The sequence below is a fragment of the Ranitomeya variabilis genome, chromosome 3, assembly GCF_051348905.1.
Source record: "Ranitomeya variabilis isolate aRanVar5 chromosome 3, aRanVar5.hap1, whole genome shotgun sequence".
In the NCBI taxonomy this organism is placed as follows: Eukaryota; Metazoa; Chordata; class Amphibia; order Anura; family Dendrobatidae; genus Ranitomeya; species Ranitomeya variabilis.
Window position 1 is genome coordinate 81,540,781 of NC_135234.1, and position 17,961 is coordinate 81,558,741.

Below are 17,961 nucleotides of genomic sequence, written 5' to 3' on the forward strand. Positions count from 1 at the left end.
TCAATAAGGCCCAGCTCACAGGGACGTATGGATATGTCTCGGTTGGGAAAGGGGTTAAATAAGTGCTCCTCCTCCCATGAAAGTTTTACTCCTCTTAATATATTGCAGTCAGCATATTATATAGCACTGCGCACTTACAATTGCTCATTTTGCCTAAATACCCAGCTAATTCTCTTTTTTTCTGCTCTTTGTAGAAACACAAAGTCTCTTGTCCCTGCAGAATCATTCCCTTTTTCACCTCCTGACCCAGCTGCTCCTTCCTCCTCCAATCTGCCACTGACTTCTGCATTGACTTATGACTCATACAGGGAAAATTGACCTCCTGTTTCTACATAGAGCTTAGAAGGATTCAGCTAGTCAGTTTTTAATCACGTGATGTCATAGGCCTAATGGAAAATGATCAACTGCAAGTACACAGTGATATATAATATGATGACTGCAATATATAAAGAGGACAAAAACTTTGATCGGAGGAGGAGTGCTTCTTTAACTAAGGATTCCTCAGGGAGTTTGTTTTGACCGAGAACTCTTATCTGTATCTTTCTGAACTCAGCATTTATGACCAGCTCTAGTTTGTTGTGGTCTGTGGTTACGAGCAGCTGAGAGGAGATCATAAAAATACAGAAAAAAAAAAAAAGTTTATAATGCTCTGTCAGTAAAGCCTCATTCAGATGTTCGATTTTCGAGTGCAAGCGCTAGATCTGTGAAAACTACTGGAGTCAATGGGGCCATTCACATGTCCATGAAAAATCGCAGAGGTATGTCTGATTTTGATCTGAGGGTCGGATCAAAAGAAAAAAAAAAAAAAAAAATTGACATTGCAAGTGGATCCGTGAAAAAAAAAAAAAGAAAAAAAATTTGTCCCGCACTGGTATAACGTCTAAGTGTGGTCTGATTTTCATGGACTGTTGCATAGAAGGTGGAGAATTATTTTTTTTCCTCCACGTGTGAGAAGGTAGGAAGATGCAGTAACAGGTCGGAGGCAGAGCAAGTCTTAACATGGGGTTTAATTTAACAGGTATACTCCTCGCAGGGAGAAAACAGATAAAACAATATAAAGGAACACAGGGGACGTAACTCAGGGGAAGCGGGTGTGAAGCATAGGGTAGGAAGTTCAAGGATAGCAAACTTATCAGTCTGACGACTTCAGAATGCGGTTAGTTCAGGATGTGGACGTTGGCGCCAAAGCAGTGGAACATAAGGGGTCTAGTATGGTCCTGGAAAAGATGGCGTCCGGGATCCTGGCGGCGGTGGTGATTCCTCGTGGTCCAGTGTAGTCCTGGAAAAGAGGACGTCTTGACGGTGATTCCTTGTGATCTGGTCGGTGATATGTGTGTCAGGAAACGATGAGCCGGACAGAGCACAGTCTTTCCCCCTGTCAGCGTACAGGCACAATGAGCAACTCCATTCAGGTACAAAGGGAAACCCCTCACAGTGGTCGTCCCAATTCTCCCATTGGTGCGTGCGCAGGTTTATGTCCTGACTGGGCGTCCTGTCACTCACAGTCAGCGGTCAGTGGGGACCAGGTACGTCGCCGGCAGTCTCGGTTAACAGCTTTTAGCCTCGGCTGGTATTTGCCCGCTCTGGCAGTTGGCCCCTCCGCAGAAGCCCTGACACTGGCCTCCTGCGCGATGCCCGTTCCCACGGCAACTAACTGATTTGCCACGCGCTGCGGCCCTTTTATCTTAGCCACACCCCCTACTCCTAGGTGCAGAGGTCGGTCCGGAGCTTTAAGCTTTCCCTCATGAAACCTGGGTGACAGCCTCGACAGTTCCAGATCCGTCACGGAATAGGAAGGCCTGGTCCGGGTCTTCTTTCATTCTCCCACACACTGTGCTCGCCATTCCACGGGCGAGTGTTCCTGCAGTAAGCGCTGACATTCTCCCATTCCTTGAACGATTTGTCGCCAAACAAAATGATCCTGATCAAAGCGGTTAGGGGCTTTCCTGCTGTCGAACATTCAGAACGTCATAAACTAGGAGTTTCCGTCAAATCCATTTGAATCAGGTTTAACTGACGGGGCGGGGACACGCCCAGTTCGGGTGAAGCAGCCATTTCAGGAATTTCAGAAGTTCCACGGGTCATTGATATTAGCTCTCCTTTCGGCCTCGCTATTGGTAGCCTCGGATATTCTTCCTCTTCACAATCACTATGAACTAAGGGAGGGCTCTCGGCAACACTGGGTTTTTCTTCTTCTAAAACAGGATCCCTTGACAAGCAGGAGCGGAGCATGTTTCGGTGTACTGTGCGAGTGGGGGCCTCTTCTTCCCTCTCAGGCTGGACTTCGTAGACTGGTCCTTCAGAACGGACTCGCCGCTTTACCCGGTACAGTGTTTTCTCCCATCGCTAGTCAAGTTAATCTCGAGGGCGATTCTCTGGTACCAACACCTGGTCTCCGACCTGTAGAGCTGTCCCTCGTAGAGGAGTTTTCTCATAATGCTCCAACTCCTGAAACCGGGTTTGTACCAGGTGATGTAGTGTTTTTGCAGCCGATGGCGATGTTCTCATACCCAGGTGGACACCCCTGTCCGTGGGTAGTCCTTCTCTGGGTCCAGCTCCAGCTCTGATCTCTTTGCCTGGTCTGCCGAAGAGCAGGGTGTAAGGGGTGTACCCTGTGGTGCAATGTACGCGGTTATTGTATACCCACACCAGTTTTGCTATGAATTCAGGCCAGCGCATCTTACGATCTTCCTCCAGCGTTCTGAACATCTGAATGAGAGTCCGGTTGAATCGTTCATATGCTCCATTACCCTGTGGATGATAGGACGTCGTTCGAGACGTCCCAATTAGGTACATACGATGTAGTTCCTCCATCAATCGTCCTAGATAACAGGCCCCCTGGTCTGAGTGTATCCTCTTCGGACAGCCGTACACCTGGATGAAGTTTTTACAGATGGCATAGGCCGCAGACTCCGCAGTTTGGTCTCGGGTAGGAGTCACAACGGCAAACTTGGTGAAGTGATCCACCATTACCAAGCAGTGTTCATACCCTTGATGGGCAGGCCCAATTGTCACATAGTCAATCATTAAGACCTCCAGTGGGGCCAAGGTCACAATAGTTTGCGTGGGGGCCCTCTGTTCCGGGGGTTTGGACAATTCACAGCTTTTACAATGTTGACAGACTACTTCTACCTTCGCCCTCAGTAAGGGATGATAAATTAGTTTCTGAAGCCATTAATAAGTCTTATCTTGGCCGAAATGTGCTCCTTTTTCGTGAGCCTCCACGGCCACTTTGTGCAACAGGGCTTCGGGAACAACCACCTGCCAAGTGATGGATAGGGCTCGCTGTAGTTGAATTTTCCTGTACAAACAGTCAATTCTTTAGGTGTAATCTTTCCCATTGTTAAAGAATTTGTAGGGCCCCAGGAGACAGGGCCTCCCTCTCATTCTTGCTAGGCAGATGTTTGCGGGTCACTCACTGTCAAATTTGTGCAAGCTCTCCATCTTCCTGTTGAATCCGTACCCACTCATCCCGAGGCTGTCCCAATAAATTTTCCTGGGGCTCCCCTTGTACCAGTTCCTGCGTGACTGCCAACATCCTGGCAGGACTCCGGAACCCAGGCACCTCTTCAGCCTCAAGTTTTTCATCTCAGCTAGGACCAGGCTTCTCATATGTCACTCTGGACAACGCATAAGCGTGAGTGTTTTCAGCTCCCCTTCTGTAGGTGATCTTACACCGGTATTTAGCCATTCTTGCCACCCACCGTTGTTTCAGGGCCCCTAACTTGGCATTTTCCAGGTGGGCCAGTGGTTTGCTGTCGGTACGCACTAAAACTTCAGACAGGTATTCCGCGAACTTCTCGGTCATAGCCCACTCTAACGCCAGCAGCTCCAACTTGAATGAACTGCAGTTGTCCGGATTCAAGGAGACAACGACTGGCAAAAGCAATCACTCGCCTCTTCCCGTCCTGAACCTGCGACAACACAGCTCCTAGTCCATGCAAGCTTCCATCAGTATGTAGAATGAAGGGCCGAGAAGTCAGCGTAGGCCAGCACTAGTGCTTCTGTTAAAGCCACTTTCAAGGCTTGAAATGCTTTCTCCTGTTGTTCTCCCCACTGGATTTCCCGGTTTTTGGCTGCAGACGGAACTCCTCTCAGCAGCTCCAATAACGGATTCACGATGCGAGTGAAGTCTTTCACAAACCGTCAATAGTACCCGGTTATTCCCAGAAAAGCCTGGACATCCTTGATAGTTTTCGGGGTGTGCCAATCTTGCACTGCTGCAATCTTTTAACAGGATAGATGTACTCCTTCCGCAGAGACCACATGTCCTAGGTACTCGATTTGGGTGTGGAACACATGGCACTTGGACGGTTTTACCTTCAGTCCATGTCTCTGGAGCTGGCTCTGTACTTGCTCCAAACACTGCAGGTGTTCTTCGAACGTGGCGGCATAGACAATTATATCATCTAGTTAAATAAAAGTGGCTTCAAAATTCAGGTCACCCAAACACCTCTCCATCAGTCGCTGAAAAGTTCCAGGAGTGTTGACCAGCCCAAACTGCATTCTATTAAACTCAAACAGGCCCATAGGTAGTATGAAGGCCATCTTCGCTCTGTCATGTTCGGACATCGGCACTTGCCAATTATAACTGGCAAGATCTAGGGTGGAGAAGTATTTCACTTGCCCCAGGGCTGATAAGGACTCTTCATTCCGGGGTAGCGGGTACAAATCTTGCACAGTGCAGGCACTTAACTTACGATAGTCTACACAAAATCTCAGAGTGCCATCTTTTTGATACTAGGACTATAGAGGCAGCCCATGGGCTTTGACTTTCCCAGATGACACCGTTCTGTAACATCTATGAGAGCATTCCTTTCACCTCCTGGTACAGCTGTGGAGGAATTTGACAGTAACGTTCTCTTATGGGTGCAGCATTACCCGTTGGGATCTCGTGAGCGATTGCAGTGGTACAGCCAAAATCGTCCTCATGACGAACAAATAAGTCTTCATAGTGTCCGAGTACATCTTCCACCTGCTGTATCTCCTGCGGTGTGAGCTCTGTTAGTTCAGCCCACATTTGTTCTAAGATTCTTTGCCCTATTCTTTGTCGTGGGGGTTCCATTGTCTCAGAAACTGGTCTGGGGACTCATTGATAAGCAAACTTCCGAGATCCTTAAAGGGACACTGTCACCTGAATTTGGAGGGAACAATCTTTAGCCATAGGGGCGGGGTTTTCGGGTGTTTGATGCACCCTTTCCTTACCCGCCGGCTGCATGCTGGCTGCAATATTGGATCGAAGTTCATTCTCTCCTCCGTAGTACATGCCTGCACAAGGCAATATATCCACGCTCAGTGTCACCTGAAGTCATTACCACATCTCGGTGGCCCAAGTCTTTGCCGCAGACTCTAATCTGCATCCATGCCACCCCTGCGACCAGGATGGGAAGCTGATTGGCTGCCGTCAACTTTATCACCTGTCCCCACTCAGGCCTCATCGCTTCAGAGAAATGGTTTCTGAAATACTTCTCTGGCATCGTGGTTACCTGGGAGCCGGTATCTACCAGACAGTGTATGGCCCGTCGATCTATTTCGGCCCAGACTAAAGGACACCTTGAAAATAAATTGGTTGACTTCTGGTTCTTCTTACTAGCTGTTCTGGCTCCGGGCAGCGTCCCTCAGCCTCGGAGCCTCCTAGTTTAACGGGTGAAGCTGGAGAGGCCGCCCACGTTGTGGGCACATCGGGCCATGTGCCCCAGCTCTCCACGGAGGAAGCAGGTAGGAAGTTTCTCATGTCTAGACACTCTTCCGCCCCGTTGCGGTTCTGAGAAAGTTCTGCTCCCAGATGAGCTCAACAAGGTATTTTTTAATTTCTGTCAAGTCTTCACTCATCTCTTGGATTTCTCTCTGCAAATCTTCCACCCATCCGGGCGCAGCCACTGCATATACAGCCACTTCTCCACTCCGGACCTTCACCACCGGAACTGTCCTCCCCTGTTCTTGCTCGCACGCGCGTGCCTCACTTCCAACTTCTGCAAAAGTCATGTGTGGGTTCGCATGCCAGCGCTCCCACAGGGCCTGTTTCAGCAGCGTATCTCTCAACCTAGTCACTAACTGATCACGCAGCACCACGTCAATCAACCCATCTTTCTGGGATATGGCAGTGTGTATTCCCTGCAATACGTTCATGAACTGTGTCACTGTCTCCCCTTCTTTTTGAATCTGATGAAACAGTCGCATGCACAGCTCTCCTACATCTGTGGGGTCCCCCATAGCATCACTGAATCCCTCGCCTCCCCTTCTAGGGCCATAATGGCGACCTCTGCCTGTAGGGCGGGTATCAGAGTGCATTCTCATCATCCCTTTAATACATTCAGTCCAGCTCCACAACATGGTGTTACTCCCATTAAATTTAGGCAGGTTGTTTAACATTGCCCCCAGGGAAATGCTGGACCTAGGGCTCTCCCCAGACTTTTTGTCTGCCCCCTCCGTGCCAGTAGACTGCATCCTGCCGACTACGCCAAGTGTGAGCAGGTAGGAAGATGCAGTAACGGGTCGGAGGCAGAGCAAGTGTTAACGTGGGGATTAATTTAACAGGTATACTCCTCGCAGGGAGAAAACAGATAAAACAATAAAAAGGAACACAGGGGACGTAACTCAGGGGAAGCGGGTGTGAAGCATAGGGTAGGAAGTTCAAGGATAGCAAACTTACCAGTCTGACGACTTCAGAATGCGGTTGGTTCAGGATGTGGACGTTGGCGCCAAAGCAGTGGCGCATAAGGGGTCCAGTATGGTTCTGGAAAAGATGGCGTCCTGGATCCTGGCGGCGGCGGTGATTCCTCGTGGTCCAGTGTAGTCCTGGAAAAGATGACGTCTTGGCGGCGACGGTGATTCCTTGTGATCTGGTCGGTGATCAGTATGTCAGGAAACGATGAGCCGGACAGAGCACAGTCTTTCCCCCCGTAAGCGTACAGGCACAGTGAGCAACTCGATTCAGGTACAAAGGGAAACCCCTCACAGCGGGTGTCCAAATTCTCCCATATGTGCGTGCGCAGGGTTATGTCCTGACTGGGCGTCCTGTCACTCACAGTCCATAATGTCAGGGGGACCAGGTACGTCGTTGTTGGCGGTCTCTGTTAACAGCTTTTAGCCCACTCTGGCAGTTGGCCCCTCCGCAGAAGACCTGACACTGCCCTCCTGCGCAATGCCCGTTCCCAAGGCAACTAACTGATTTGCAGCGCGCTGCGGCCCTTTTATCTTAGCTACGCCCCCTACTCCTAACTGCAGAGGTCGGTCCGGGGCTTTAAGCTTTCCCCCATGAAACCTGGGTGACAGCCCCAACAGTTCCGGATCCGTCACAGAGTAGGTAGGCCTGGTCCGGGTCTTTTCCTTATACACGTACGAGAACAATAGAGGACACTTGGAGCAAACTGAACTAACTCTAATCAAAGTCTGATCAAAATAACCGGGCAGGTGTACCGCTGGGCTGTTCGGGTGTGATTTATCAGGTAATGACCGGTTATGTGACATGATGTTTTGCACCGACAATGATTGTGTTTTGGCATTATCTCATCCTATCAATCTACTATGTTGGATAATGCTGTTGCACCCTTGGAAATTTGATGATATGATCTGCCCATGTGGTCCACTGTGCCCCTGCATGTTTAACTGAATATATGAAAATATATATATATATATATATATATATATATATATATATATATATATATATATATATATATATATACGGTATGTCATTTTTACCTTTGGTCTGTCCTGACTTGTGATTTTGTTCATTATGATTCAATAAAATTAGAATTTTTTTTATGGCCTTTTTTTCATCTTTTGGTGGGTTATCCCCCTCTCACTCTTTAATTGTTGCACCATCTATTGCTAATAAAATACATTTTCTTAAAAAAAAAAATAAGTCTGACATTAAGTCTTCAGGGTGGCAGGTTGCCTCCGCAGCATCAGAAGAGTGCAGGGACACTGAAGGTGGCTGATCTATAGCAAAATAGATTGTAAGCACTGCCCTCATCACCTAGGAGATCAGCCACTACTGAGACTACAAAAGCGGCCGGTGACCTAGCCAAGGAGCTGTACACAAAAACATGAAAAATCTTCTACGATCTGAAGATTTTTGATACATACAGTATATTGCACAGCTGCTGGCTCTTTAAAATGTTGAGAAAACATTTGTAAACTTTTAGAGAATATCTGATATAATAAAACCAAGGCAGCGGTAATGTCCAGTCTACAGCACATGACCGACACTATGCTCAGCAGTCAGAACGAGTCCAGTGATTGGCTGCAGTGGTCACATGCTGCAGACGGAATGATCCTGCTGCAGACTGGTGAAGCAGCAGTGGAGTTGCAGCACTCAAGCAACTGTAGGTAAGCAATGTTTGGTGTGTAAATTTACAGCTTTCGCTCAGATTTTTAATGAGAGGAAAATTCCTTTAACAACCTGATTAAAAAAAAGCTTTTTTTTTGCAACAAAATTAATAAAAAATAAAACCTAATGGGGCAGAAGTAAGAAGCAGTCTATGCTAATATGTATACCTACGTACATTGGTACCGTTTAAGAGCTCTGTGTCTTCACATTGGCAGCAGAACACTTCAGTCTCATTTTCTTCCAACTGTGAACTCTGTAACGTAAATGGGATAATGTCACTTTTCAGGTGTCTGGTTAAAAAGGCAGGAAAGTGGCAAAGGGAGGCCCAGAAGCAGAGAGCAAAAGCAAGCGAGTCCCAGGAGCAACCTAGGGCCAGAAGAGCCATTATGCACAAGAGGTGCCTATAGGTGGAAGAGGTTAGGGGACGACTCGGCTCCGCAGTAATATGCCAAACAAGGGGTGTTCTGTTAGAAAAGAAAACCAAGCAGGAGTGTGCAGGAGTGGGGCAGCTTTGTGGGGGACTAGATGTATCTGAAAAGTTGCATTGTATCCAGCTTTATAAAACCTAGTTACCAAAAGGGTCACGTACTGGTTGGGTGCCCACATGTGCCAGCAATGGAGCCTAACCACGTAACAGCCACATATTTCTGATAAGCCACACACCTCCATTCAGTGCGTACAGGGTACCCATTGGACAACGATTAAATGCATAGCAGAGTGCGACAAATCAATAGACAACCTTGGCACAATCACATTACTAAAAAGCTTTGGCAAGTATCCAGAATTGCAGAACGTCGTTGGAAGAAAACACATTTGCAAGATGATTTCACTGCACTCAAACAAGCAACACTCGCATTCAAATCAGCTCTCATCTCTGCTAAACAGGCCTACTTTACATCCCTTGTATCTTCCTTATCCCACAACCCCAAACAGTTGTTCAACACTTAACTCCCTTCTCCGCCCACCACTGCCCCCTTCAACTTCCCTAATCTCTGCCGAGGACTTTGCCACGCACTTTAAAAATAAGATAGACCAAACAAGGCAAGTCTTTGTTGTTCGACTACCAAAACGCCTTTGTATGCCAGACAAATGCCCTAACCCCATAACTTCCCTCTCCAAAATCACTGAAAGACAGCTTGCTCATCTTCTCTCCAAATCACACCTCACCACTTGTGCACTTGACCCCATCCCATCTCCTCCCCAACCTCACCACTACACGTATCCCATCTCTTCAATCTATCACTAACTTCTGGTACCTTCCCCTCTGCCACAATCACACCTAACCTCAAAAAGCCTTCCCTTGACCCGAGCGCTATGTCCAGCTATTGCTCCATTTCTTTGCTCCCATTTGCTTCCAAGCTCCTTGAGTAGCACGTCCTGAACTTTCCTCTCACCTTGCATCTAACTCGCTCTTCAATCTGGCTTCCATCCCCACCATTCCACTGCGACTGCCCTGACATAAATTACTAGCGACCTACTTACAGCCAAAGCGAACAGACAATTCTCTATACTCCTCCTTCTAGACCTGTCCACTGCCTTCAACACAGTTGACCACTGCCTTCTACTACAGGTCCTCTCTTCCTTTGGTGTCAAAGACCTCGCCCTATCCTGGATCTCCTCATACCTTCCAACCACACATTTAGCATTTCCTACTCCCATACTACCTCTTCATCTCGCCCTTTCTCTGTTGGTGTCCCTCAAGGCTCTGTCCTAGGACCTCTTTTCTCAATCTATACCCTTGGCCTGGAACAACTCAAAGTCCAATGCCTTCCAGTACCATCTATATGATGATGACACTCAGATCTACTTCTCTGGCCCAGATGTCACCTCTCTGCTCTCCAGAATCCCAGAGTGTCTATCAGCCATATCCTCCTCCTCCTCTCGCTTCTTCAAACTCAATGTGGACAAATCAGAACGAATTTTCTTTCCTCCATCTCGCACACCTTCCCTACCTGATGTATCTATCACAATAAATGAATTCACACTCTCTCCTGTCCCAGTAGTCCACTGCCTTGGAGTAACCCTTGACTCTGCCCTGTCCTTCAAACCACACATCCAAGCTCTCACCACCTCCTGTCGCCTCCAGCTCAAAAATATTTCCAGAATCCGTCCTTTCCTCAACCCTCACTCTACCAAAATGCTTGTGCATGCCCTAATCATCTCCCGCCTCGACTACCGCAACATCATCCTCTGTGGCCTACCTTCTAACACTCTCGCACCCCTCCAGTCCGTCCTTAACTCTGTTGCCCGACTAATTAATCTCTCTCCTCGCTACACTCCCGCTTCCCCTCTTTGCAAATCACTTCACTGGCTCCCAATTTCCCAGCGTATCCAGTTTAAACTACTAACACTAAACTACAAAGCCATCCATAACCTTTCTCCTCCTTATATTTCCGAACTAATCTCTCAATATCTTCCCTCACGTCATCTCCGGTCCTCCCAAGACCTCCTTCTCTCCTCCACGCCTATTCACTCCTCACCCAACTGCCTCCAAGACTTCTCCCAAATATCCCCCATCATCATCGGGCAGCACGGTTGCTTACTGGTTACCACTGCAGCCTTGCAGCGTTGCAGTTCTGGGTTCAAATCCCACAAAGGTCGACATCTGCAAAGAGTTTGTATGTTCTCTCCGTGTTTGTGTGGGTTTCCTCCGGGCACTCTGGTTTCCTCACACATTCCAAAGACATACTGATAGGGAATTTAGATTGTAAGCCCCATTGGGGACAGCGATGATAATGTCTGTAAAGCGCTGCGGAATATGTTAGCGCTATATAAAAATAAAGAATATTATTATTATTATCATCATGTGGAATTCTGTGGCCCAACAGGTCTGGATATCCACCACATTTGGATCCTTCAAACGGAACCTGAAAACCCACCTCTTCAAAAGGAGCTTACAACCTGTAATGGCCACACGACCACCTCAACACCATCGGAGCTACTGCAACCCCCGACCTACTGTCTCCTTCCCCATAATCCTGTAGAATGTAAGCCCGCAAAGGCAGGGTCCTCGCCCCTCTGTATCAGTCTGTCATTGTTAGTTTTGTTTACTGTAAGTGATATTTGTATTTTGATGTAACCCCGTCTAATGTACAGCACCATAGAATTAATGGTGCCATATAAATAAATAATAATAATAAAATGGCCTATGTAAATTAAAGCCCAATTTCTAGTTAATACCCCTTTTGCATAATCTAAAACATCAGAGCCCATTTCTGTTCACTAACCCCACTTCTGCATCGAGATCGCTTCCTCCTTAGCGGTTCCTGCATTGATGACCACAAGGTCTATACATGTAGGAAACATAACAGGGCTGATTTATTAATTTTTCAACAACCTCAACTTAGACTCAAAAATGTAGCAAAATTCTGATAGTGGCTCATGTGGTATCAGGTTTGTCGCTTCTTTCCAACACCTGCTGGTTAGCTTAGTATGAGCCAAAATTTTGGTGATTGGACACACATTTTAAGAAAACAAAAACAAATAAAAGGGCTAAATAAGGTATGTGCACACATACCAGTCTTGTGTGACAAATTGTGGCAGAATTCTAGTGCATTTAGCTTAGCAAGTCTCCCAGGTATCTGATCACCGGTAGTGATGGCTGGAGGAGAGCCAAGACTAAAACTTCGCACCGGTTTTCATCAAAGTAGAAGAGGTCTTGTTTTCTATTTAGCTTCAGCCTCATTAAACTCTTCAGACCCGGAATGTCCTTGGTGTCTTAGCCATAGAAAGGATGACCACGACCCATCCAAGGTGTAAAGAGGCACCTCAGTCTGGAGATAAGCAATTCAGCTTGTACTGAGCTAAATTGGGATCCAATCCGGTCCCCTGTGGCAGCTGGTCCTCATTTCTATGCCCTGCATCCAGGGCATCTCCTTCTCTTACTGGGTATCACAAGTGATGATGCACCCAGGTGCTGACCTCAGAGGTCTGTAACCTGGACCAAGGGAGCAAATATTTAAATTCCTCATCTCTAACCCAGTTTAGAAAGACTGGGCATCTTGAATTTAACATGCCCAATCATACATTCTGCCATGTTCATATGGGTAGGTAATTCAAGCTATAATGACAGGTTCAAGATTTACCTATGACAAACTCAAAAGGATTCCCACCCCCTCCCCAAGAGCCGGCTGCAGAAATCAGAAGCTTGCATTTCTACAGCAGATGTCACAGCGGAACCATACATAGATCATGCCAATGATAATTAATCAATCTGCTTTTTTCATATTATTCCTATTGCATGGGAATAGGGTGATAGCCCCCAAGCCCGGACAGAATCTTGTACATGGTTGTTGGCTACATCTTCACTCTGTCAATCACTATTGGCATCTTACATCAACGTCCAATCCACTTTATTTTTGAAACCACTATGAAACAAGCAGGGTTGCCAACTTTTTTTTTTTTCTAAGCCGATTATAATAAAATTAACGGACTGAAAACATTGAAAAACCATAAATCATTAGGATTGCAAGTTCTGCCTGCAGCCTGTCAATCTGAGGCGAAGCGGTGCACTGAGCAATGAAGATTACAGTCAATGATTTGTACAGGTTTCCCCAGGTTAAAAAAAAATTAAAAGATGGGAAAAATGCCCTATATTTACGGACAGCCCTGGCATGTAAGGAAGGTTGGCATCGCTGGAATGAGGAACATTAAATCAGAAAGGGACACATTCTCCCAGTCCTTTAATTCTAAAATAACGTGGGCCCGATGAGCAGGACCTGAGCAATGTATAGGAGGTCACCGTACACCGGCATCCTGCAGGATACAAGCCTCCGCCGCATTTCCTCCACTACAGACTCATTCTACACAGGAAGAACCTCTGTACTCCGTGTGATCCTGCGAGAAAACATGTTGTTTAGCCAGCGTGACAGATGCAAATCTGCTTGTAAAACGCTCTCTATCCCTGTGCTCAGAGCAAATGACTGCATTAATTGCTGCTCATGAACAATAAGCCGTCTTGTGCGTCTCGCATGAGAATCTGTTCCAGGATGAAGCCGCATAAGCCAGGAAATTTACGTGGAAAACGTCTATGGATTGGTATCCAGTCTCCGCTACCCTACCATGCTCCGAACACCAGACTAGATCATGGAAAATAAATAAATAAATGGTCCAGGATTGTAACATGGGTCAGAGTTTTTTCCAGTACACACAGAAATAAAAAAAAAAAAAAAACACACAAAAACATAATACTAAAAATAATAGAACAGATGACACTCACCTTCCCAATATCTACTGGTCCCGTCCAAACACTGCCTCGGGTCCCCCTGTCAGTCCCAGAAGTGCATGTGCCCACCACAGCCAAATACCATTTACACAGGTGACAAATGAATCATTACTTCAGACTGTGATTGGCTGCACCGGTCACGGTCTCAGTCCAGAAACAACGAGCAACTGCTGCAGCCAATCACTAGTCACAGCAGTGATACTTCATTTACCCTGTGGATAGATAATTGGTGGCAAAGTTCACATTCCCATCTGGACAGACAGGGGACTCAGGCAATGTTAGTATGGGAGTGGCAATCCGTAAGAAATAATAACAATAATAATAATATTATATAGGAGTGGAATACTTTTTACATTGGCAACCCCCTTTTCTTGCAGCAATGTGTATGACTGACCTTCTAGTAATTACAATGGTCCTCGTCATCGGATCTCCTCACTCACACATTCTAGCCTTCTGCGCCCATCGTATGTTAGCGGTCATACTATGCAGATTATGCACATAACACACCGTACAATGCACATGAATGAGGTTTCCCAAAATCCCACGCCCATGCAGGAGGGGGGGAAAAAAAAAAAAAATCTGGGCCATCAGATTCTTTTCCTAATATGTTGCAGATGCCACCTATTGCAATGCAATGTCAAATATCTTCATTGTTACAGGAGGGGTTAATATTAGTGGAGCCCTCAGTACAGTTCTTTACAAGACAATATCCTCAAGGAGATACTTTCTTATTTTAAGCCTACTTGTGCAGCGCCCAACCCACAGCGTCCAGATTTTACAGCATAGTGGACGGGATTTCAAGAAATCTTATGTCCACTATGCGTCCAGAGACTACTGCGGCTCACCCGCGGAGACTGCCATGCGGCGCATCTCTCCAGACTGCAGCATGTCAACTTCACTTTCGAAGACGATGGTCTCCGCAGGAGAAATTCTCCCATACAATGTATTAGATGAGGTAAATCCGCACGGTTCAGTGATCACATGTGGAACTGTGGCACCCAGGGTCCTGGTCGTCACAGTGGTATTGCTTTCCTCACAGGGAAAGTGATGTTACGTTTGAAGGCAAGAAGGGATAACTAACCAGGTACCACAAACATGCAACACATTCACACTCCAGGCCACCAGGGGGAGCTTTTGTTCCTATTCACTAGGTGACTCCCCATAAATATATAACTGGTAGTCTGTAGGGAAAGTCAGTCAGTTCCAGGAAGGTCCAGTCGGTTCTTGTCAGGAAACAGACTGGATCAGTCTGAGGAGAGAAGAAGGGTTTACGGAGCTGTGTAGCCGCAGTGCAGCAGCTCCTGGAAAGAGATATTCAGAAAGCCGAATACACTGCAGAGAGCGTGCATGAGAGCAAAGCACAGGAGAGAATACCAGGAGGAGACCAGCCCCGAGCAGGCTGCCTCCTTCTGAGGCGCAGAGACCGGTAGCCGGAACACCGAGGTTGAAAGGACCTCTATGACTTACATCAGAGATCGGCAGGACAGCTGAACTCCAAGTTACCTGTCTGACCTAACACCCAGGAGGCACGGTGGCACCCCTCATAGGCCGGGAAGTGCTAGAGTCCCTATAAACAGCCTCAAGCCAACAGTCATACGGGTTATGTCCTATCCTATCCAGGGGACAGAGAGAGAGACAACATCTGTGAGGACCTTATGTGAAGCCCCAGGCAGTAAGGGACTACAACACCACGACACTAGAGGAAGGCTTTTGATTTCCACCTGGATAAGGGGACTCCTAACTTGCCTCCAAGCCGGTCGGACCCTGCCTGCCCTGTAATCTGTTGCCCTGGACTGTGGCTGCATGAAGTTGACAGTAAACAAGGTAAAGAGACTGCAAACCTGTGTCCTCATTCATTACTGCGCCATTCCCCATCTTCCATCTACACACCGGGAGCCCTGGGAATAAACTTTACCTGTGGGAAGTTATACCATCTAGCTGCTATAACATCACCCCAGAGGACCCCTTAAAGCAGCGTCGGTCCACACTGACCGAATACCACAGGTGGCGTCACGAACAGAAACTTTATTACCTTTAAAGACCTTTTAAAGACCTTCCCCCCTTTTAAATGGGCACCCAGGGCCACGGACCGGGTCGCAGCCACCGTGACATCCCCTGTGAACGGCAGGACCCGGTACCGAGTACCCCACTGCCCAGGCGGGAGACTCAGAATCACCTGCGTTCAATAGACGGCAGCGCTTTGGACTCCGTGAACATGCGCAGCATCCAAGGCGCTGCCAGTTCCAGATCATTGGCACATACCCTCAGGGCTTATTCACACGTCAGTATTTTGCATCAGTGTTTGTTTGCCAACATCAGGAGTGGAATTTATAGAGAAAAACTATAATTGAAAGATAGACTCCCGTTCTGCGTTTTGGAGACAATCCTGGTTTTGGCATAAAATACTGATGAAAATACTGATGTGTGAATAAAGCCCAAATATTACATTGCCAAAGGCAACAACAGAGGTAAGAACAGGGATCTGCTGCAAGTTATAACCAAACTGTGTAATTTCATCTAAACATTACCTGCAAAGTAGGAAAAAGAAAAGTAAAGCTTGCACCTGGAATATCATCAACATGAAAAGCTTGGAGCCGCCGTCTGCTGGATGTAATCTTTGCACACTGCAGGCCTGTAACGATAGAAACGTTGGCCACACAATGACATCATGGGCCGAGCCTGTGTTACAGCAATCGCCCCACAGGTGCGTGCGGCGGGAACAGGCCCATCTAAGATTACAGAATTAATCATTTACCTCCATAATAAGATACAGGTGCGGTTGTAAAAGAGACATCTGTACTTTACAAGGCGGAAGCAACACAAGAAAAACGGCCAGGGAAAATGGAGCGGTATTATTAGTACATTAACAATAATCACTATCAGGGGACTCCAAGACAGAGGAGCATTTATTGGGAAAATCTATCATCGCAGTTCTGTCCTCAGAAGTTCAGTAAGAAGAAGAAGAAGAAGAAGAAAAAACGAAACTGCAGAAAAAAAACAGATCCATTCTATAAAGGATGGAAACTACGCCAGACGGACCCTACTCACTATAACAGGGGCGTTTGGTTTCCATTTAAGAGGCCATAATCATAACTGGGTAAAAAAAAAAACAAAACAATATGCAGCATTCTACAAAAGTCTTCTTACAAAAAATGTAAACCACAGTATAAAACCACAACCCTATATATATGGTTAATATAAATATATATTTAATATCAGTAGGACGACCGGACCTTGGCAATCTGCACGCTTTCTGGCCAGAGCTAGAACATCCAGTAAGGGCTTATTCAGACATCAGGGTTTTTTGCATCCAAGTTCTGGGTTTTTATGGAAAGCACTTCTACTTCATACAGTATAGTCTATAGGTTTGGACCACACAAAAATCGCACAGAAATGCCCAATACTGATCCGAGTGTTGGATCAAAATCAGCAACCCAAGCTTATGGGTCCCTGAAAAAGAGAAGGAAAAGAATTCTTGAAACCCCCCCCCCCCCCCCCCATTTCTCATCAGAGAAAAAAAATGGATGGAACTGAATAAAATCATTGATGAAAGTCGGACTAACTTTCTCGAATGAGAAAAGTCACTGACGTCTGAACAAGAATCATATTGCGAAAAAGATACATGAAAATTGTGAATTGCTCAGATATTTCCCCTATGTTACAAAAAGTCATTGAGACTTTAGGTAGTGGATATGTACAACTGATTTCAGTGTACGGGGTTCGTTATACATTTTTCAGAAGACAGACATGGGAATGAATAACGCCATATGTCCATCTCTGCTGACGTATTCCTGCATTTAGGAATGATGGTGATTGAAGCCGTGGTGGAACTGTAAAAGTGGGGGGCTACGGTAGGATTGCATTTTAACAAAAGCACAGAAAGGCACTGGAAAACATGTGGGGCTTGTGACATTTATGCTGATTGTATCAATTTTTTTATGAATTACTAATAAATCATTTTTATGGATATCAAAGAGCTGGACCTTCCTTCATGATCAATTCCATAGTAAGATCCTCATCAGTTGCTGTCTGCCGTTTTCAGCGCCGCTCCTCCTCTAGATCCCGTGTTCGCAGTTGTGACTAGTCCGTACACTCCAGCGCTTGATGTGTGGACCAGAAATCACTTCTCAGTGTAAGTCTACAAGATTTAAGACAAAGCTCATAGATTTACAATAAGAGGGGTAGTATCAGTCAGTGCTGCACTCACGAGATGGAGCAGAGTTACTGGAGCAGCGCTGCAAACGGCAGAAGGCAGCGACTGGTAGATATTTTCCTACTCACATGGAACATACATTATAGATACGCAACCGATGGGGATATGAAAAAATCCAGTATAACAGCAATCAGTAATTGTCAGTTCAGAGCACATAGGCTACCACTGTAGTCGGCAGCGCAGGATGAT

The 17,961-nt window shown here is 46.5% G+C and overlaps 1 protein-coding gene across 3 annotated transcripts in view; it reads right to left on the reverse strand.

The window, feature by feature from the left end:
- The window catches only part of SSH2 (slingshot protein phosphatase 2), a 231,569-nt gene that overhangs the window by 152,639 nt on the left and 60,969 nt on the right, over positions 1–17,961 (reverse strand). The window contains exon 2 of one of the 3 annotated variants that reach the window (XM_077294278.1): positions 8,511–8,588. The exons of 1 other annotated variant lie outside the window; for it this stretch is intronic. In XM_077294278.1, the coding sequence (XP_077150393.1) occupies positions 8,511–8,588 (78 nt within the window). Of the gene's footprint in view, positions 1–6,652; positions 7,120–8,510; positions 8,589–17,961 lie in introns of those variants that run through there. One more of the 3 variants, XM_077294280.1, reaches the window with a different exon arrangement.